A 23,843-nucleotide genomic window follows, 5' to 3' on the forward strand; every position below is an offset into this window, starting at 1 on the left:
ATTTCTAGCGAGAGCATCTGCTAGATGACTTTGTGTGTGTATAATTGTATGATTTGGCGCAAGTCCTGATTACGTTGGTGCCCTAATTTCTATTAATAAGTGCTGTGTCCCACTGGGTTCCAGTTTATTTCTGTTTTTGGTCGCAGATTACAAAAGGCAGCGTGGTTTTAACTTGATAACGTGATGCCTGTCATTATAAATTTGAATTATGGTCACATTTCTGTTGATTCATGTTTGCAGGGCAGGAGAATAGATTCCTCATCGAAGAATACAGGCTTCAATACAATTTTCACAGTTGGTGGAACTTCAAAATAAATCTTGCCATGTTGGGTTAACAAAATGTAAAGTGGACTGTCCGTTGTTTAGTTGCATTTGTAGTCTTGCGTTAAGGGTTTACGATGAAGCTTCTGAGCATCGCAGCCTCCTCAAAATGTGACCTCGCGTCACATCAGTACCACAGAGAAACCACATGGGAGCAGAAGGAGCTGTGATTGGTCAGCTCATGCTTCCTGTCCTTTCCCCTACAAGTTTCTGATGCTGGCAGAGACGATTGATACTGAAGCTTTCCATCGAAATATAGAGCAAATTTTAACTGAATTGAACTGAATAAAAAAACTTTTTTTGAAGTTAAAGAAAGGCCTCATAATGTGCAGCTTTTTTAGTAACACACGTCTAGCAAAGACATCGTAACATAGTGATGAGAGGGGAACTCTGATCACGCACAACACATCCGGCTGTTGTGGCGGTCGTGCATCAGTGGGGGAAATCTGACGCTGAGCATTTGTAGTGTTGATCATTTCATAATTGTATAATCAATTTTCCGAGTGGTTTGTGTTTAGATGGCGCGCGAACCAAGTGTTCGCGGTGACGCAACATCTTCACATCGCATCACTTGAAATGAATCAGGCGCTGAGCGGCTTTAAACATCCCTCATCACTGTGAGTAAAGGTAGAAGATCAGTGTTTGACAGCCCTGACGACATGAACGCCCTTTAGCCTTCAGATTAGAGTCCTCGCTCATCACAGCTGCTCCCGTTCCTCCGGTAGAGTTCTCTAACTTTACGTGTTGGGAAATGTCTGAGCTCGTCTAAATAACCTGCGTATTTTCAGCTATGTTGGGAAATATTACTGTGGTCTTCTGGAGCATAAAATTTGCTGCTATTTTTGCTCGGTCTGATGGGATCGCTCAATCAGCTCGTCGTCCTTCTGGGGCATTTCAGAGCTCTGGCACATCTCACGGAGCCGGCCGGACAGAGAGGTCTTTTCAGGAGCCGCTGCTCGTCTCCATTTCTTTCCTCCCTCCCAAGCTTTTGCAAGGATTGCTGGAAAATGTTTGTCTCTAATACGTTTTGACAAACAGTTCTGCAGATGATGTAGTGGAACAGATGGCTTTTATCTACAGCTTTTCAAGCCACAAGATTGTTAACATTAGCAGAATTGCTCATTTAATAACAGAGCAATATGCAATTCAAGTGTGTGTTGCAGAAATGATGTTTAAACCTCGGCTAGCACCAGGACAAACAGGAGGTGTTACCATGGCACCTCTGTTTGCACAACCCGACAGACAAATGGTCACTGGTTTCCCCCTCACCATAACACACAGGAAGGAAAAGATTAATTCAAAGTATAAGAATGCTCTCTCTGTCTGTGACACTCATGTTTCCACAGCACAAGTATCTGTTTCTTCTTCAGGCTGTGGCCACATTTGAGTTGTAGTTGTCTCTTTTTTTTGTGTGTGTGTTTCAACTTGCTCAGGTGAGCGGTGGTCATGATGTAGGATGTTTCACAATGATGACGACAAGAACGCCCTCTAATGTTTCGATTTTTTGAGTCCTTAAGTTAAAGACAGCAGTTTAAGTAAAATAATTATTTTACCTAAACTGCATTGCATTTACGAATATTTTTATTGCATGTTGGTTTATTTTATTGTAGTAATCTTAATTTTATCCTTTCTAATCTTTCTTATCTTTCTTATTATCTGTTTCTAACATGGGGGTTGTCATGTCATGCTCAATGACAATTAAGAAATCTTGAATCTTTAACCAAAAAAGGCCAACATTTGCTGTTTCCAGCTTCTTAAATGTGACAGTTTGAGGCATTGCTTGTCATACGTGATCGTAAACCAAACAGCTTTGGATTCTTGGGCTGTTGTCAGATGTAACATTACATTTCAACGTGTCATGTTGAGCTGTGGGAAATTGTGCAGGCCGTTTTTCACTATCTTCTGATACACAAAACAATTAGTCAACAAAATCATCTGCAGATGAATCGCCCCTGAAAATAATATGAATATAATCCGAATCATCTCAGCAATACTGTATCCCACAGGGGGTGAAACAGTCATATCGGTCCTCACACACCGACGGTCACATGAATCAGCAGGCAGGATACTGAGTTGTCCCACTCTACCAGTAAATGAGGCTCAGTGTGCGTCTACTGGTGAGGGCTACCTGAAACAACACCATTGTCTTAGAGCTGGGAAGTGGAGTCATTTCCCAGGAAATAAGAGATACAGTATTTGTCACTGATCTTTCCAACCTCCTCTGGAATCTTCACTTTCTGTTACCGGATGTTTTCAGCTTGGTCTCTGCTTTTAGCCGCTTGGTAATTGATAATTATCAAAAATAATTTCCTTGGAAGTTTCCTGGAAAGAACTAGGCAGTCTGACTGTGATTGAAGTTGAAATGAATTCACTCCTTCCTCTAGTCAGCGCACAGCAGGTCAGCTGAACGAGCACAACTGTGCAATTTGTCTACATGCAAGTATGTCACGCAGCATATATGAAGGATAAAGTTTCCAATAATGAATGAATGCTGAAAAGTATTTACGTGACTTTTAAACGGAGCTGTTCTTCCAAGAAAATCCTCTTAGTACTTAACTTTTACTCTCTGTTATGTTACATTTTTTTCCGAAGGGGAAAAACTTTAAAATAAAGCTTTGCAAATGCCTTTTCTTGACTTGGTATTACAATTAGGCTGCTAGATTTGTTCTTGTTAATACTGTAGAATATAGGAACATGGTTACTGTGTGTATGTATAAATACTGTGTGTATGTATGGATACTGCATGCATTGCAGACTGTCTTGGCTCTCGGTTGAAGCCACATTACATTCAATCAGCTTGTTTTCACGAGGAGTGCTATATTTCTACTATACCTGATCTTATGTACTCTGGCCAAACACATACATACTATCCCACTCATTATCAGTAGCACCTGCTACTGCCGAAGCTAATGGGGACGCAGTGAAATTAACAAATAAACGTCACTAAGCCTGTCATCGTTTGGCCGTCAGTCAGTCAGTGTGCTTATCTGTCAGACAGATGCTGCTGGATCATGGGAAAGGAATGTCATGTCATCATAGCAAATCACTTTAGGGTCAGAGGGAGCACTTCCTGATTGCTTTAGAGAAACATAACGGCAAAGACATGCTGCTTCACCCGAAACAACACACCATAATGATCACGAATAGCTGAAAAAAGATGCAGAGGAATTCCCAGGATTCAATGTGATCAGTGACGGTTTGAGCCATTTCAACCCCCGTTCACACACTCTCACGCTAGTCTGACTTCTTAGTTTCCGTCCACCTTGGAAGCTCATAATTGCAATAAAGCATTTGGCCTCTGGTGGTCTTGATCTCTCAGCAGGTTGAGCGAACAGTCCTTGTTCTCGTCCTGTCTCTGAACAGAAGGCATGTTTCCGGTCAACAGAGCAAGGCGCTGAATCTTACATTTATACATTCGTATGTGTCTGCGTGTCCGCGCTGCTCTGGACATGAACTTCAAAGGGAAAGCAGGGGGGACTGGTATGAGTGAGAATTTGTTTCCCAGACAAATGCACTAATCCACTAAACCACCAGGACACCCCACTTCATAGAAAAGGGCCTTTGTTCCCAAGGTCTGTCTTTGTGTTGTTTTTCGACTGCTAAATTCTTGGATATCCCTTCTTTGTCCTGTTAAGTAGACCAGAGTAAAAACACAGCCAGAAGATAAATGTGCTTATTTTTCTCCTTTCAGTAATTACTGGAGACCATTACAGAGCAGTTAGATAAGCTTTTTTTTTTCTTTTTTAGCGTGTAACCATACTTAAACATACATATGTACTGACTGTCAAAGCTCAGAGGTCTACTTAGTCGCTTTTTTGGAGCTTCCAGCTGCGTCTCACAGGCTTCCTTCAGCAAACAGAGCTGCAGACCGAGACGAAAGGTCAGAAAAGCTACTGGACCTTTGATGTTGTTGATGTATTCCTTTACACTTCCTCCAGAGGGTTAGGGTCAGGAATGACGTTCAAATAGTTGGAGCTATTAGCAGCTATTTTCTCCACGGTCTAATGGGACTGTGCTAGCCAGGGGGTGCAGTCAGTGGCACCTGGGGACCAAACTAGACCCAAACATTGGCATCAGCCGCCCAGACAGTCACAAGAGAGTCATAAGACTGTCTGTGTTTAACTGTTTAACTTCTCAACATGACAATCTTTGTTTGCAGTATTGCAACTCATTTTAATCGCTTGCTGGTTCTATTTTTAAATGAGGAATAATTAGTGAAAACATTTGCATGTGCTGTAAGTCGACATGCTCCTCTGCTCTGCGACCATATACCGTTCTGTAGTGAAGCGGTTCCCAGACGTCTTTAAACCACAGCACTGCTCAAGGATTTCTCGCTCCCATGGCATCCGTCTCTGTGGCATGACTGCGTATTTAACTGATTCAGATGTTTATTCTTCAATTTTGTTCGCGCAAACGTTGCCGTCGAAACATTGTTCAGAATGCACAGTAATAAAAAATGGAAATAAACGGGTGTGTTTATGTGTTCGGTCTGTTAGTCAAAGAAGACAAGTCATTTGATAATGTGTCCTTGTCTATCACAAACTTTGATACGCAGCTTTCTCTTTTTTCTGATATTTCAAAAAGCAAATGATTGACCAGTTAGTTGATGATGAAAATCGTTATTAGTTTCAGCCCTGACCCCAGGCAAATTTTAAAACTCTGTCTTCCTCGACTTGCTTGTTAAGTGACCATTGTAGGAATTAGTGTAATAATGCACTCAGGGTCGTCCTGGTACTGAAAACAATGGACTTGACGTAGATAAAATCTCAGCATGAAGCTTCTCTCATTCTCATACTTGGACATCATTGTGTGTTATTTGTTACATAACACAGCAGTCATCAGCCCGCTCTGCTCTGGGTGGGGGGGGGGGCTGTGATAGAGCCATCCACTTCATTCGTCATCCGGTTGGGCTTCTCGTGACAGCACAAAGCACCGTCATAACACCTGTACCCATGACTACTAAGACTCTGATGAGGATGTGACTCAGCTCCGAGCTGATGCGTTTGTCTCGCAGTGGAACAACACGTGGTCCTGGGCTTTACTTGAGTATTTCAGTCTCCTGCTTCACCTCCATCTGGAAGGAAATGTACTTTTTACTCCATTTATCCGGCAGCTGGTTACTTTGACAGACTGAGATTTTGCATACAAAATGTATGATGATCTTATAAAATATGATGCCTTACTACTGATTTCCACCTGCATCGAAAGTAGATGGAATGTATTTCCACATGAATGCATCAATTACAGTAATCCGTTAAGATAACATATAATAATATATCAGTATGTATTTGTTACTTGAGTGAAGGGTCTGAATATTTCTTCCACTGCTGACCATGTGCTTATGATTTTGAGGCTGGAAACGTTCTGTATCATTTGTCTCATCTATATTGTCATTCTCTTATCTCTGCATGGAGACATAAACACCTAAAGACCAGACTTGGTGAAAAAGACAAAGACTAAGGGTCTCTGCTTTCTTAATGGGTCTTCGAGGCTTTCCTTGGCACTGTCCTCTTCATCAGCAAAGTGAACGCGAGGCTCTTTTGCAGAGGATGAGGGAAAAAGATCGGACAGTTGTGAGATGTGTGCGTCGTGGATGAGTAGACTCGCCCGCGCTGGCTCCAGAATTAGTCGTCTCCACACGTGATCACAACACACAAAGCAGCGGATTGACCCGAGGGCAGAGCAGTCAAGCGTTCAGTGCATGGTGCATAGTGCAGGCATGCATGCGTATGCATGTTGAAGGCACACACGCACACATGCACACACACACACACACACACCTTTCATTTACCTTACCACATTTCAGTGCGTCACAGCCACATGTTTAGAGACAGAAAATTGAACAGGAAGTGTTGCGTAGAAAATGCTTGAATCGTGGTGCCACGTCATGATTCTCAGAAAAAGGAGGGGAGCTGCCTCCTCCTCAGGCAGAAAGAACACCAAGCTTGAAACGCGTTGCGTGCCATGTATGCACATATTTATCATATTAAACTTTCTGTTTGACAGCTTCCCTCCTTTTTTCTTTGTTTAATTTCTGCCTCATTTAAGAAGCCTTTCCAGACTGTTTCCTGTGGAGTCCATGTATCCACAATTCAAATGATGTTTAGGTTAAATGTTATTATGCCTCACTGTCACCAGCTGTCAGTGGCGAAACATAACCATACAAAAGCTTGTTGATAGAAAACATGATTCTGTCTGCATTGCGTTTTTGCTGTTGCAGATTGGCTGTATATAAAGGTCATTTCTTGGAGACACGACTCTTCGTGTTAGCATGTCACGCTTGAATGTAGGCGCCACAAATTTGAGTCATGTTTTAGCTGACACATCATTTTACAACCTTCTCGCTCTGTAGAACACAACATGTGGATCACACATTACGCCAACTTAACCCACATAAGCAACGCAGAGGGTGGTGTCCGCTGGGAGGAGCTTGTTTTTTCAGAGCAGGAACTTTTGGCTGTTTCAAGGTCGAGGCTGAAAGCCAAAGGCCGAACGCTGCACGTTTTGAAGAAGCATCTAAAAACTGCCGTAAGTTCCACATTAATCTTGGTCTAATTAACTTCAGATTTTGCTGTTTCGTTTTTATCCCTTCTACAAAGCAGTTTGCATCTACTGTTTTGAAAATTGCCACACGTCTTAAGTTGACTCACACTGCGTCATCCTGTCTGCTTTCATTTGTGCAGATTGTAGCTCTGATGTAATACATGGTTTTGTTTTTGTTAAGACCCAGTTTCCCATCATTTGTGTGAAAAGAGACACCCCGTTCATCAGCGTTCCCGCCCGTCCATCCCTATATGTGCTACAAATGCTTCAGTGGTTGTATTAATGAGTTGACACAGAGGCCTGTACCAAAGCACACCATCCATGTGTAGTGGAATGTAACATGGACCATACATGAAGCAACTCTGTATCACAGTTTAAGAGCCTGCAGCAGCCAGTTCATGGGAGCTTTTACATATTGTCTTGTAGGTTTTTCCTTTGGAACATCTCCTTGAATAGACAAACTGATGGGTTTTCCATTCCAGATTTGATTATAATAAACAGAGGAGGAGCCGAGCAGAGCAGTGATACAAGAAAAATACACAATACAACTGAACACTCCGCAGCGAAAGAACAGCGGTATGACCTTCCCACAGACGCTGGATATTTTCTTAGAAAACCATCATAAATAAATACTTTTCAGTAATTGTTGTGTTTAAAAAAAGATCCTCTCCAGGACATGTTTAATCTAAAAATACTTTGAATGAGTCTTGAACCAATTAAACTTTAACTTTAACTTGTAAGCTGCATATAGCGACACATGCGGTGTTCAGACTTCTGCTGAAAGTCACGTTTTAAACTCTGATTTCAGGTGAGCACAGAGCAACATTCCGCCTTCGGCAGATGAATGTGAAAACAAACCCCGCACGTACGTCAGCACAGTGAAGGTCGCACATCAAAATGAAGAAACGTTAAAGCAAAACAAATTTGAGGTGGGGACGGGCTTGAAGTTTGTCGTGTAACCAGCGGCCTCGCTGCTGGTGTGTGTTTACTATACAGGAGGGGAAGTGACGGCCATCGAGGCAGAACAAAGTCATGAAAGAGAGCGACTTGCAACAGCTCAAATACAGTGGAAATGCATGGAAGCCACATGTTTGTTTGAAGAGCGGTCTCTGGGAAGATGCACCGCAGCCATACAGCCTCCTCCTCCTCCTCCTCCTCCTCCTCTCTCATGATCTCAAAGACATCCACCCACCTCCCTCCCTCATTCCTCCACTGTCTCCTGCTCACAGCACAGGAACCTCGTTTCCATCAGTGAATGAACGCTGTGCACTCTCGCGTGTCACCCTGCCCTGTCTGGCCCGGTCATGTCAAGTCTATTCATGTACGTGTGCGTCTGCTGTACATAATTATGTGAGAGCGTGTGACTGCAGCTTATCTCCCAGTCAGTGAAATCTACCCAGGTCCACGTGCACGATACTGAAAACAAAATGTTATCAGAACTAGAGTTGGAGGGATTTGATGGAGTTTTTATGATTTGACAGGAAACCCAAAAGCAAGGAAGCAGAGAACGATTATTGTTTTAATGCCATTATCTCAAGGTATTTACAAAGCTTGTTTTCTTGTTATAATGGGGTAATTTGAATCAATATCTTGCCTTTTTGCTTCATGACGCCGTACAAACGTCCCCCAGTGTGGGTAGTTGCTTTTCTGGCTCCCAGCGACAGTTCTTTTGGTTGTAGCTTTAAGTTGACCGCTGTATGCAGGCCTGTCCTTCACAATAAAAGAGCCGTAATGTAAACACCTTCATATCAAATCACCAGGGAAAACATTCTTCGTATGATTTGCTTCAACACTTCCAAACACACCCAACGGAGCAGTGTGTGTATGTCATGGTCCACTTTTTTTTGAATCTCGAATCAAAGTTGTTTTCTCACGTGAGTTGTCTCATTATCTCGAGAAAACGAGATTTGTTATCTCGAGATAACAAAGTAATTAAATCGTGATCTCGAAATCTGCAACTGCAAATTGCAAACACAGCTGACTTACACTTCCTGCTAAGGCTCAAAGAGTCCACAACATGTTAATTATGTTCCAGGCTGCCAAAAAACCTGCTCTGGCTTCTCTCTGCTTTATTACTCTACGCTTCACGCTCATGACAAACTGTGTTTATGTGTTTGCAGTTTCGATGTGGAGAATGGCCCGTCTGCCAGCTGCAGCCCCCTGGATCCCCAGGCCTCCCCCGGCTCTGGTCTGGTCCTCCACACTAACTTCCCCGGTCATAACCAGCGGCGAGAGTCCTTCCTCTACCGCTCCGACAGCGACTATGATCTGTCACCCAAGTCCATGTCACGAAACTCCTCCATCGCCTCCGAACTGTAAATAGAAAACACATGCAAACACACGCAGCACAGCACAGCACAGCACAGCACAGCACAGCACAGCACAGCACAGCACAGCACAGCACAGCACAGCACTTATATACATGAGTGAGACACAGAGATACACAGTGGGAGGTGGCACATCCCAATACATATAACTTCTATAAATGTATGAACAGAAATTTAAATCAATCTAACAAATAGCAAAATGGGATAACGTTGGCTTTTGTGCTTTCCCTCCTTAGAATGATTTTAGTTTCCTCAGTAGATATCGTTCACTTTATAGATGATGTTGTATTGGCTACAGATCAGAAAAAGTTCAGAAAATTTACTGTACTGAATAAAAATCTAGGTTTTGTATCCAAAGAAATGAAGTTTCATCATCTCTGAGTACTGTCTGCAGGTATTCCTGCATACAGCCCAAGCAGCCTTATCAATAAGGCACAGACAGCCTTTATATAGCCTGAGAGGCAAAACTGTTGGCCCACCAGTAATCAAGACACAGATTTAGTATCATCAAGTATTTTAATATCAAGAATATGTAAATATTAGGTGCAGAGAAGTAAAAACATCTTGACAAACAGATTTATTCATTCATTCCTCCAGCTGCTCGCTCACTTATTCTCCCATGTGACTGTTACAGCAGAAGTCATGACAGTGTGTGTAGATGCACAGTCGTCTCCTCCTCAGTTCTGCTGAGTGTTTTGCATCTATGACGATGTTCATATCACAGCACAGTCTAATGATGAACAACACAGAGACAGGACAGAACATTGGACATACTGTAACATGCATGTTGAGAAGTAAACGCTGGATCTTCTTTTGTACACCAATATGTTGTCTTTGATCCTTTTTCCTCGACTATGGACTCAGCAAAGCAGTAAATTAAATGAACTGACTAATGAAGACGTATGCTAGAATTAAAGCTGGGTGATACAAGTTATGCTAATCACAATATCACAATATGAGTAAGGATGTTCTTACATCAACATCTCTCATGATATTTAGAATTTAGGCAAAAATGTGAAGTAGATGTTGTTAAATACCATGAAGCCTCTGCCACTGTTAGACATCAGAAACACTCACATGTGTTAAACTGCTCATTTTTCTATGAATGTTTTAAATGCTTTGCTTGGAGCCACTGTGTAACTCAATGTCACGATATTATCATATAGTTACGATGCCGATCCACATAAATTGGTTCTATGCTAAGCTGTCACTGATGTGCACTATTGAAAATGTGTTTCAGCATGTGCTCTAAGTATTTCTAATATAGAATTAATGTTTAATAGTATGTTTTATGTTCAATTCTGTGTGTTCTGTGTTTCATCTGACTACAAGACAAATCTTCCACGGAGGATCGATGAAGTTGACAGCAATGTTGAATTATCAGCCACCCTGATTAAAATGAATTCAAGTTGAATAAAGCATTGATATAAAGTGGCTCTGTTGTCAGAGTTAATAGATGTTTACTCATTGTGGTGGCCGCTCTAATGCTCAGACTGCACTTCCCCTGCTGTTATTTACCATCAAAGCACATCACTGGGTGTGCGGCAGGCTTCAGTCGAGCCTGCTCTGCCCCCCAGTGGAAGATGAAGCTCTGTAGTTGGGGGTGGGTTTAAGGAGTCCACTACATGACTCCAGATGTTGCATAACACGACAATGATTTGAAGCCCACAGAAGAGTAATTCAGTGTTTTGCCCTGTGTCAGCTTACAGAATTAGATTAGTGCCAGAGCTCAGTGCCTTACAAGGTTACATCCTGGAACAGAAGACTCCTGTTTCTGATCTGTGACCATCGTCCCATACTCCTCTCCCTCTCTGGATCTCTTTCAGTTAATTATAGTAAGGCGAGGAGGCTGTCCTCTGTCATGGTAGCCACTGCTTATTGTTCTTACTTCACGTCTTTTCTTTTAACTATGGCAGAAAGCACTTAGCATATAGCCTTTATGCAACAGCAAAACCTGATATTTGGTGTGTATTTCATGGTGTTTCTGACCACCTCTCTCTTTTTGTGTGTGTGTTTCCAGACATGGTGATGACCTGATCGTAACGCCTTTTGCTCAGGTAAATATCTTACTGACTGAAAGTAAAAATGAGTCTGATATTGCTGCTAATTCTTAGTAACCAGTGGGAGCTGAAAGAATACTGTTTATGTCACTCTGTGTTACAAGGAGGCAAAAAGTGATAAGAAAGGAAAATATAAGGGATTTAAAATAAATATGGTAAAAAGGATCCTAGTGATAATCTCTTTCTCTATAGGTTCTGGCAAGCCTTCGAAGTGTGAGGAATAACTTCACTGTACTGACCAATGTCCAGTGTGCCTCCAGCAAGTAAGTTTAGGAATCAAGACCAGCGATGTGCCGTGACTGTTTTCCTTCAGTGAGCTGCTTTGACACTGACAAACTCTAGGAAAATACTTCTGGTGCAGTCTAAGGAGGACCCAGTTAATAATAAAACATGAGCTTTATATTTCATTAAGAGTCATCATAGGAAGCTCAAAAGACTATGATAAATCTCAGTCCACTTCCGTACTCTTGGGGTTCAGTTTTGAGATTCCCTTGTGACCGAGTGCAAAATGCATTTGATAAACCATATAAACATCATGTAAGTCTTTAGGAGGTGAAAATACATCAAACTCCTCTGCTTATCTAGTGTCTTCACTGCTACAAAAAAAAAAAAAACAGGCAAAAGGCTGATCATGCGCTCTCAGCTTGCAGTTTCATTATTTTACCACAAGGTGGGGGTGTTGAGCTTTGAACAGACTGAGATGAGACCACAGCTGTTTCCACCACTCACAGTCCAGCCAGTTAAGTAGTCCACAAACAAACAAACACAGCATGTGCACATTTAAACACTGTAGCTTAATACCACAGTGAGCCAAAAATAAAAGTGGGATTGTAATTTTAGAACCATCATTCCTCTTCTATCTCTTGAGAAATTAAAGAAGCTTTCCAAATATGTGTCAGTCAATTAAAATGCTCTATAAGGAAATGCTCTGTTGTGGTGAGGCACAAACACAAAAACACAGCGACTCACACAGATGGAACGTCTCATTGGTATGCATTTAAAGTATTTGTCATCCCCACGGCATTTGTTCTGCACTGCGTCAGTGGCCTGCATGTCATATTTGTGTCTCACATGTAATGAAGTTGAGTTTAAAAACAAATTAAATGCACATCTAAGAGAAAATCTGATACTAGTACATGGTTTGTTCTTCATACATCTGCAGGGTCCATGTGTGATTAAAGCCATATTGTACTTTCAACTCAAAGATGCTCACAGTATATTTCGTATACTAGTTGTAGAACATGTCATAAGCTGTTTAGGGGTCAAACCCTGAGTTTGTGTCTGTTTATATGAAATTTGGCCCAATAACTGAAAATCATGTGCAAATACTTCCCAAGAAATATGAGCTCAGTCAGCCTGATGGTGGCGTTGTAATTAAGGCCCGAAAACGCCCCTCACACAACAAGGCTGATTAAAATTAGACAGGTCTAGCTCAACATGCTCTACAAAAAGAAGTCTCCTGGTTCATAAAAATCCACCACGATGGATTTTTTTTGCTAATTTGCATTTACTGAAAAGCAGTGATACGACATCTACTTTTTGAATTTAGAAAGTAACGAGTCCAGTTTGTGTATACAGCACCGCAGGACTGAGATGCACATTTCTATCACTCACTAAGCAGGATCAGTTAAAAAAAAACATGCCAATAAAATGGCCAAATCAATGTCCGTTGGGCCAGTAATCAAATCTGCAGAACAGTAGGGGGCGTCACAAACGCTGAAAACATGTATCTCAAAATCCACTAACCAGAATTTCTGAATGTCCGAGCAGTCTGTCTACGGGTATTAGGGGCTGAAAATGCTTGAGAAATGATGAATATCTAATTATGAAATTAGGCGCTGATTGATTTTTTCTGGCGATTGACTAAGTGATTAATCCACAAGCCTCTTGGCTCTAGTCTAATGAAAGTAAGACAGGTCTTTGAAGCTGCAGCAGCATCACACCTCCCAACGGAGGAGAGACTGCAGATGCACTGAAAGTATGTATGTAGGACACCTTTCCCTCTATTTTTTCATTGAATGTATGTATGGATGTATCTACGTCTGTGTGTGTGTGTGCGTGTGTGTGCGGGATGCTAAGTGCTCTCTCCTCTTCCATGGCTGTAGTGGACACAGGCTGTACTCAGTTTGTTGTATTGAATACCTGAAGCCTGTCTGACCTACATTCAGCTCTGATACCCACATATAGACAAGAGCTCACACACACACACACACACACACACACACACACACACACACACACACACACACAGGCCTGGACCAGTATGTTAATGCACACATATACTGAACTAATTGCACACAAAAGCTGGGGCAGATGATCAACGAGTCCCTGCTGGAAGGAAATTCATCAATGCACTGTCAGCTGCCCACTGCCCATCTGCCACTCACACAAACACAGATCCTGCACGGTCTTTTGTCCCTTCAAGATGTCACTTTTTCACTTCAATTATTCTGACAAGTCGCTTTTTGCTAGTGCTATTAGTCAGGACTGTCACATTGTCTTTTTACCCATTTATTTTAATGATAGCACACATTTTACCTGCGGCAGAGACTCAGGCACACAACATCAGGTGACATGAACATGGACGTATTTTTAAATAAGAAATATTTGCATACAATGAAACATTAATGCAGTCGGAGGTTGGAGGAATTATTTAGCTAAAAGCAGTGAAGATGCATCTGTGCATGCAGATAGAAGGCGGAAAACACGATGTAGTGTTACTGATAGACTGTGGATACACATGATTGGATATGGAACATTGGACTATGAAACAACATATGTGCCTGACTGATGCTGCTTTCAGGTGGTACTTGTGAGCTCGTGGTTAAGACGTACGAAGTCCTGCAAAAGATTTGCTTGGCGTCATGGCAACATGTCAGCATCTCGAAGTGTAGTGCAGGAAATGCAAAGGTTTATTGACAGAGGAAAAACATGAGGCTGCTGGGAGCATCAGCGCTTTCCTCAGACATAAAATCTCAAAGAAAAAACAAAAATGACAAGATATTAACTTACCATCAAAAAAAGGAACTTCCATGGCCTCCACAGTTTCTTAAAGCTGAACCCCATGTTTCCAGTCATTATGCTGAGCTAAGCTGTCTAGCTGCTGGCTGTACCCTCATATTTACTGTACCATTCAAATGCTGAATTATTCCTTTAACCCGAGTGACTGACCTTTAAAGCTCTCACTTCACTGTGAGAACATGTTATTCATTGTTGGGTGAACCAGCCCTTTAAAGTTGAAGGTTACATTCGGCATATGTATGTAAGATTTCTTTTCTTTGATTTTGTGACATTTCTGTCCTTCTTTCAGGAGGTCCCCTGCAGCAACAACTCAGCCTCCGATCACCAGAGTCTGCCTCCCAGGTAAGAGGCTCAGGCTCTGACTTCTGTTAAGCTGCATGGAGACCACTTTTTTTTTTTTTCAACCTATCTGGTTTACATCGTCCTACTCTCTCCTGCCAGCATTTTTTCTTGTTCTCGTTATTCCCTCGTCCTCCCTCCCTCCCTGCCTCTCCCCTCGTCTCGTCCTTTGCTCGTGAACTCGCGTACGTGACGACTCTCACTTTTTTTCACCATCTGTCTGTAGCTCCAGCGCTGTAGTCCAGACTATTTTGTCATCAAGCCCATTAACCTTGTTCAGACACAATTGAAGTGGTATTTCAGACAAACACTCATGTGCATGCGGCCTCACACACAGCGTGGCCTTTTAAAGCCGCTCACTCAACGATAACAGCAAACCCCTCTTTCCTTCTGTCATCACGTTTGATTTTAAGCAAGTGTGTGTGTTTGTGCGCGCGTGTGTGCGTGTCTATCTGTACAGTATGTTGTGTGCATGAACACATCTATGCCCGTAAGAAGCAGTGTGTGAGTACGTGCTTTTGAGCACAGATGACTTTATGAGGACTTCACATGTCAGTGTTAGTGTTGCTTGTGAACATTTCTTTGTGTGAGACTGGCATCTGTGTCTGCTCGCCGGCTCAGCCAAGGCCGTTTACTACACACTAAAACACACACACACACATACAATAAATACTTTTTTGCCATATCCTGTGTGTGCAAGAGCGTTTTTATGGGGTCCATTTCCAGTTTTAAACGATCGTAGGGAGGACAGTTCTGCGTTGTGAGGGCCAGCTGAAGGACCGTTTGAAGCTGAAGACTTGGTCCTGGTTACAGTTAGAATTAGGTTTAGTTTAGGGTACGTGTGCTTTAAGCGGGTCCTGAAAAGTGTGTGCCTACGCTCCCTGCTCAGCACCAAACGGCAGGCAGACACGGTCAGGAACTAGCTGGTGGAGCATGTAGCAGCTACCATCAGGAGGTGGTTGTGACCAAAAGCAGAGCTAAAAGAGAGTGAATACTGGACTTCAATTCACCAAGTGGCCAGAAACATTCACCCCCAGTGAATGATGGTGCTCTGTAACTGCTGACTGTTTGCAAACACGTTTGCCTTTTCAACTTAAAAAGTTATAATATGTTGGTGTTCACAGCTTGTTTCTGCTGCCCGTCACTTCTAAAGTTTATGATTCTTTCTTTATTCATTGCTGGATCATTAATTCCTTTGATATAATGATATAGCATCAGACCTTTAACTTCACACGCGTCGGCGGATGTTCCCACAATCGAGGCAGAGTGCCGAAAACAGTGTGTTGTTTTGTAAAGGGAGACCAAGATGAGCAAAAACAATACTGAGAACAGTGAGCGCCGTTCACCACCAAACAGCCAACGTATTTTACATGAAACCAACTTGGGTCAGATATGACATCAAAGTAGAAGTAGTGAAAATGAAGCCTCAGTCGGTTCCGCAAAGATAGCAATGTTTTCCTCTTTACAAAAAAAAAAACCCAAAACACGTTTATATTTTTTCTATCAGCTCATTTAATCTAACCAAAACACTACAAATTCAAGTTTCATTTTCTCGGTTTGTTGGTGTCGTTAGTGACGCGCATGAGTTCATCCTGTTAAAAATGAAGCAACAAGTTACTTGAGAGTCTGTGTTTATGCTCTGTGTGTGTGCATGTGTGCGTGCGTACGGGCCTGTGTGTGTGTGGTGAGCATAGGCATCTTTTAAATCATTGACGTGTGTGTAATGCAGTATTCGGTGTGCAATGGTATTTTAAGTTTGCAATTTTGCAACCGTGGACTGGTGAGGTGTATGATTGGAATGAGTATTTATGATAGCATGTATGCAGCGCTGTGAGTAATGTGAGTGTGTGTGTGTGTGAGTGTGTGTGTGTGTGCTGTGGGGAGGTGTTCCTGTGGCTCTGATTGACGTCAGCGTGCCTGTATGTGGCTTCTGTTGACTTCCTGTCAAAGCAGATGGACTGAGTTTTCACTTCCTCCTTCTGAACCGCAGCTCATCAGGTGCTCTGGGTTTGTGTGCGTGAGTGTGTGTGTGTGTGTGTCTGCGTGTGTGTGTGTGTGTGTGTGTGTGTCTGCATGTGTGTGTGTGTGTGTGTCTGCGTGTGTGTTAGGAAGCTAAGGAAAATGTGAAACCAGCTCCATAACGTGCATCATGACCTTTCTGTGCAAGGGCAAACAAGGTTATCACTTAATTATGCATTACAGCTCAGTTCTTTGCAGCCTGTCCTGTCAGTAAGTAAAAGTGTGACTGACTGCGGGGGCTCTGCAGTTAACAGTCTCCTCCTCGTCTACATGCAGAACGTCTCTTTAATTTTTCCACGTGCAGTTCTGCACCCGGCTAAAGATTGACATGAAATGAGTGTATAGGACGAATCTCAAGAAAACTCTAAAAAGTATTGACAAATAATACCTTTCTTTTTAAAAGAAAATGTCCAAAAAAAAAAAAAAATCACTGTGGTTTTTAACAGTTTTATATTTTTCTACAGCTTTAATTTTAAATCACGGCTTCAGAGTTTGTGTTTAGTTTGTTGTTTTGGGTTTTTTTTTTTTTCAATTTGTTTTAAAATTTTAGCTTTGCCAGAACTGAAACTTAATGGTGGCCCACTGGCCAATAGCAAACACCGATTGTATTGTAAAGATGCGAAATAGTATGAGGATCCCGATCTCCCTGATGGGCCAAATCAACCCTACGGCGGCGCTAGGCACCCATGTTTTACAGGATTTGTTGATACAATGAAAAGATAAAGTTACACCTGTTGAAGCACCTTTAAAACTCACAGGTACAGTCGTCTGTACTCGTAACCCTGACATATGAATCTCTGAGTTCTCAAACATGTTTAGCTGTCAGGGAAACCTGATGGTGCCACAATGAACTGCTGCATGCGTCATATGAAATTATTGTAGTTTGGGTGTGTGCAGTCAGCACCTGCCCGCCACAGAATCAGAGCCGTTTTCCCAAAAGCTTAGACCACATCCTCGCTGCAGACCACCACCTCGTCACATAAACACACACACTCAGACACACACACACACACGCAGACACACACACACACACTCACTCACACATCCACAGCTGTACCCTACCATGCCTCTGTGTCTCTCTCCCTGTCTTATTCAGTTTCATTCCTGTTTATTTTTCCTTTTCATTCATCTGTTTGTCTCTTTCTCTCTCTTCATCATCACCGGAGGAGGAGGAGGAGGAGGGGGAGGGGGAGGGCAGGAAGTGTGAGGCAGGAAGAGAAGATCAGATTGTTCCTGTTTTGCTGTCTCTAAACTGTCGTAACTTGACGGAAGCCAGGAGGAACTGTGTGTAGATGAGGTGTGTGTGTGTGTGTGTGTGCACGTGTGTGTGTGCGCGTGTGTGCGTGTGAATGTCTGTGTCAGCCCACAAGAGAAAAATAGGATGCAGAGAGACAAAGGCCTATTGTCTGTGCCCACACACTGCACAAACATGCACATGCTGACACAATGATATGATACGTAAATACCTTCAGCGCCGCGCAGTCACTCTGCATCACACACAGGTGGACCTGTTTCACCCTCTCTCAGGACACACTGTTAACTCTTCTGATGCTGTATACGGCCACATAAATCATCAGATCCGCAGATCTTGCATGTTTGAAACGCCGCTCATGAAGTCATGGGATGTGAGACAGGTGCACCTTCTCTGAGTGAGGTCGACGACAACAAGTCCAGAGGCACAAAAACTAATCTCTCAATAGTCTCAATTTTGTCATTTCACAGAATATGAGATATTAGATGTTAGGTATATATGATATAAGGAAACGTCACAGCCTTTGTTGTTTTTCTCTCAGGATTTGACATGCTATGTTGATATTAAATGACTGAGGGTTGTTCTACAGCGTGTTTGGCTCATGCGAAAATGTGACATCGGTTGGTTGAAACTGAGTGTTGAGCAGAGGAAGGTTCAGACTCCCATTAGCCAAAACTACAAGACGTAAAAACTCTTTCGTACACTTTCTTTAAATGCAGATATGTTTGCCAGGACATCATGTTCTCGTGTCTGTCACTGCATTAAAGCGCGATGCACAGACCGAAATGTTGTCTAAGCTATATGTTCCGACTTATTCTGAGGTGTTAGTATCATGCTTCACTTGTCACCACACAGTACTTTGCATCATACTGGGTAGAAATAGTACTGTACACCACTTTTCTCACAGGGTAAAGGTGGAGATGGCACACGTAATCTAGATCAGATAAGGCTGTTTATGATTTAAACACGATGATGTGTGTCGTGAGCCAATCAATTAATAGGATTAAAAGATTAGGCAGAAAGGAATTAACTAAAATGTATTAATTTTAAGAAGATCTGTACTTTGTAACATTGGAACTTGCAGTTTTCAGACATATGTGGCAGTGTGCATGTTTCAGACTTCATGACATTTGCTCCATAGACTTTCAACACTCCACTTATTGAATTCAATAATGACAACTGGAGGGCGATTTTTCAGAGAGCCATTATCACGTCACAATCACAAACAGGTTAGTGAGGTCTGCTTACACATGGACCAAAACTTTCCACATAACAGAGATCCACTGATTCCAAGCAGCTGTTTTGTGTCATGGTGTCATAACAGAGACAGGAAATATTCCAGCCCATTTCTACAGCATTTTGCTGTGAGAACCTCACAAAGGTATGACCCGGCTTCCTGGTCAAGTCGACCTCTGTGATGAAATGCTGTCATACAGGATATATGTGAGGCAAAGGGCTCTTGAACTCCCTGATCTTATTCCCACACGCAGTGTGTGTGTGCGTATATGTTTGGCTACTCAGTACTGTGGAAAGGTGTCAACCAGTTGGCTTTTTAAATCCCATTGTGCCTTTCCATTGTGTGGCTGTTTTTATACGGGGCGAGCAGGCCACCCCATGACATTTTCCCAAAAAGAAGCCCTGTTATTTCAAAGCTAGGAGCTGGTGTTTGGTCAACAATAAACAATAAGTATGAGTTAACTGTATAGGTGAAAGGTGTTTGGACAGTGTGGAACTGTTATGCAACAGGGTAAAAAAAAAAAAAACCCTGCTCATGCATTTGCTGTATGTTGTTGTTCACCAGGGAATGTGACTGAACGAGCAGGGTCTGAGGCGAAGCTGCTTATAAAAAACAGCAGCTGATACAGATAGCGCTCCTGCTAAATTCACGTAGAGTTTCAGTTGGACATTCAGAAAATATGTTGAGTGATTTTTAGGCATGCTAAAGCCATGCCATTCTAGCCAAGCTAGTTGCAGTCTGTCGATTAGTTGGTTGGTCAAGCAGCTGGTCAGACCACCACTGTGTTCCAGACTGGAGTATCCCAGCCATGGACATTTGGACAGAGATTCATGGTCCTTAGGATAACTCGCACTGACTTTGGTCATCCCCTGTCCTTTCTTGCAGCACCGTCAGGTCAAAGTTTGCATTTATCCTGTAAAATATCACATTTGGTGCAGACATTGATGGTTCCCAGAGGATGAATCCCTGTGACACCCCCTGAATGTTCCTATAGAGCCACCATGAGGTTGATATCTATAGTTCTGAGTTAAAGATCTCAAGAAGACTTTCGTGGTCTCCAGGATGAATCATAATAACTTTGGTGATTCTATCACTTTTTATCAAACTTTAAAATGGGTTTAAACTTTGGTATAAGAATGTGTCGTCCTCCATTGGCCGTTCTCAGTTGCACAACATCAAGAAAGAGAAACTCCACAGTTCCTGCTTGTTGTTCTGGGCTGCAGCTAAGAACAAGAAAAATATTATTTTGTGGTTAATTGCATCAAGTTTTGGAAACATATCTAAGATTTGTTTGATATAAGCTTCTTTCCGTGCCAGCGGGGCTTCAGAGAGCAGAGCAAAGGGCAGTGAATGAAGAGCACCTCATCTCTTTATTAAGGTTACTTAATACAGGCCTTGGATAACCCTGCACTCCCTGCACCATGCAGTGACCCAGTGTGTGCAGGAATGCACCGAGGAGGTCACAGAGAGGCGGACAAGAGACACAGAACAGGAGGAGGGATGAAAGGAGGAGATGAGGAGTGATGAGGTGAGAGGGCAGGAGAGATAAGGGTCCTCTGGAGAGGGGAGGAAGAAAAAGCAAGAAGGTGCCAGAGAAGATATGATGCATGGAAAACAGGAAAGAGTGCCGAAGACGAAGAGCTGTAGGATTGAAAACAGAAAACAGTGAAACAAAACAAATTCCCTCTGTGATTCAGTGCTACTCACAGTACCTGTACTCCTGTCAGTGGTGTTCATGATGTGGCTCATTAGTCTGTAAGTTTAATTTAGCTGATATTCGTGTAAATATCTAACCAGACTGAGGCAAGGGGTAAATTAAACAGGGCTGCAAAACAGCCATAGTGGCAATAAGGAACTGATAAAGCCAAAGCTGAATGGCATACCAAATGAATTATATGATCATTAAAACACTTCATTTGTTAGTCTTAGCCATAAACCTGTACTGTGTTCATGGTGTTCTTATGTCAGAAGGGTGACGCTGATCCGAATGGAAAAAAAACAAGCAGACTGTACAACAACAGAGAAAAAGCCATTTTATTTGTGTAGTGTCCTACTGAAGGAGCATATTTGCCCATAGCAAGGCAGACTTGAACTGGTGGAACCTTTGAGGGAATTTTATGTGGTCGCTTTCAAATCAGTATAGTAATGATGTTGTGTGAATTTTGATTTTTATGCCCTGTTGATACGTGTAAGCTAATAAGCCATAGAGACAAATATCAAATGCAGAAGAAAGGGCAGCTCAGGTCACAAACAATAAAAGATGGCAAATATAAAGGTTTTACAGAATGGAAATTCATCAGCTAGCATCTGCTACAACATGTGCAAAGTCATTCTCACTGAAATACTGGAGGAAATGGGCAGTTAAGATGGTAGATATAAGCAGGTGCTGTGGCCGACATGTCGAGCCAGAAGTGCAAACCCCCGGGGAGTCATGACGCACTGCTCTGTGTGTCTGACATGATAACAGTTTGGCTGCACTCTATGTTTCTTGAAATCACAGCAAAATATATATTTCAGTACTGAAACCACCACACAAAACATGACATGAACCAAATCGGTGGCTGATAATGATCCCATAAACGGTCTTTTCAGAGGCGCTACATGCTGTCAGTCCCTGTGTTTTGTGGTTGGTAAAAGACTGTATGCTGCAGATACTGCATTAGACAGCTATATGCAGTATTATTGCTTCACTGTGTGCCTTTACTCCACGTACTACACACACACACACACACACACACAGGCATTTATTTACCAGGATCTCATAATAGGTCCTCATGTGACACGGCCAGTAAAAGCCAGAGGCTTCAGTAGCAATAACTCCCCCACAGCGGTGCACCTGTCTGGGGCTTCTCACTGACGCCACCCGCCGACTCCAAATAGAGACGAATATCTGTCAGGGTGACCAGTGTGTTCATCTCACTAACACTGTGTGTATGCATGCACAGAAGGGTTTAAGTATTTTTGTTAGTCGAGATTTGATTGATTGTTGTTCAAGAGCCATGCATGTTAAAAACCGACCTTGGGTCAGTGTATAATCAGGGCCTGTCTGGAGTCTTGGAGTGTCATCTGGATGCTTTATCCTACCGCTCACTTTATGACCAAGAGACAATATCTGACATGAAACGTGTTGTTTGTTTGGTAAATATGGCACATAGATGACCTGTTAGGCCTCATTTTTGGAGCATTTAATGCAAAATAAATGATCACTGGAATGTGACCACGTCTCCCATCAGTCAAAAGTACCAAGATGGGAAAAGTTGCTGTGGAAGTCGGTTAAAAGTTGGCGACCACGGAGCCGCAGTCTGGAAGCCGATTACCAGATAAATTTGTTCGGACAGGATTGGTAGGAATTTCCTGGTGCTTTCTGTTGGAATCACGTGTCAGAAACAACGTCTACATTCCTTTTGGGGCAATAAACCCTCTCTGGTTGTTGAGGTAATGCTGGACCACAGCCAGCCTCGTGGTCTTGATATGGCATTGATTCAATGAGGGGTATTATGGCAGGGCTAGCATGTCTAAATGTCACAGATACAGTATCTGCCAACCTATCATTCTGTCTCTCGCCTCACACTCTGCTGTGCACGTCCACAAAATGCCAACATGAGCAGTTGCCATGGCAGCGACTCCCTCCTTTTCCTCCAACCCTGACTCTATTCTGGTCCAAGCAACGCTCTCCCTCCAGAACCCCCCTTCTCTCTTTCTCTTTCTTTCCTCTCTGCTTTCTGCAGGTGTCCAAGTATTGAGAAACATATTCTTGGCCTTGTTTCTCTCTATGCTGGTAGCTAATAGGTCTCGGTATTTCTGTCCCTGGGTGTCTTGTGTTACCTGCCCTCTTAACTACTTCCCGCTCCTGGCTACTTTAACAGCCTCAGCGGGGCTCCCAGAGCAGTCTGGCTACTGTGCAGACCCCCAAATATTACGTTACACAAGAGTAGTCCAGCCTCATCTTGCGTCATGTATGAAGGCCTGAAGCCAAAACTGGATGAAATTAAATAAAGGCAGAATCATTGGAGGTTTTAAACACCTCCACAGCCCACTCACACTGCTTCAGGTATCCGGGCAGAGTGCCCTGTCACTGGGCAGCATACAGAGGTGAAACCTTAGAGAAAGAACGTATGTGGTGGTGTGAAGGTTTGGTTTTCTCTGACGGGAACTGTTTAGACAGCTGACAGGAAAGGCTGTTATATCTGTCGAATAATTTTCCCCTCAGATTTACTGCAACCACTCTTTGCGGCATAAACAAGAAGAGCGTGTGTGTGTGCGTGTGTGCGTGTGTGCGTGCCAGGCGATGTGTTTTGTTTGTCCATGCCTGACTGGCTATGTGAAAGATCCTCATGGCAGAGCCCTATGCAGGCAGTGTGTGTGTGTGTGTGTGTGTGTGTGTGTGTGTGTGTGTGCATGTGTGCATGTGTGTTATCAGATAAAGAGAAATCCAAGAGTGGTCCTCTTTCATGCCCTCTCAGTGTTTTTTGCTGCACTACCTGGTGGAAGTATACGGGACAAAAGGGCTCCTATCATTACCTAGAATCAGCAGATGTGTGTGTGGGCCTCACATGGTGTTGTGAGCTGTGCTACATAGATTACAGGTACTGTACGTCTGTTTATTGGAAACTAAGATGACTGGATCTTGGCACTTTTTCTACATGTTCCTGGAAGTGGTGGCACATGGCAGCAGTATGCAGGTAGCGGCTGCACACTGACAATAGCTGAATGAATGATCGCAA

The 23,843-nt window shown here is 42.8% G+C and overlaps 1 protein-coding gene across 2 annotated transcripts in view; it reads left to right on the plus strand.

Annotated features, from left to right (window-relative positions):
- pde4ba (phosphodiesterase 4B, cAMP-specific a) overlaps positions 1–23,843 on the plus strand; it is a 124,454-nt gene that overhangs the window by 55,959 nt on the left and 44,652 nt on the right. For both annotated transcript variants that reach the window (XM_041936049.1, XM_041936050.1), the window contains exons 2-5: positions 8,985–9,179; positions 11,212–11,248; positions 11,444–11,514; positions 14,562–14,614. In XM_041936049.1, coding sequence (XP_041791983.1) covers positions 8,985–9,179; positions 11,212–11,248; positions 11,444–11,514; positions 14,562–14,614 — 356 coding nt within the window. The remainder of the gene's footprint in view (positions 1–8,984; positions 9,180–11,211; positions 11,249–11,443; positions 11,515–14,561; positions 14,615–23,843) is intronic.

The sequence above is a fragment of the Chelmon rostratus genome, chromosome 4, assembly GCF_017976325.1.
Source record: "Chelmon rostratus isolate fCheRos1 chromosome 4, fCheRos1.pri, whole genome shotgun sequence".
Lineage (NCBI taxonomy): Eukaryota > Metazoa > Chordata > Actinopteri > Chaetodontiformes > Chaetodontidae > Chelmon > Chelmon rostratus.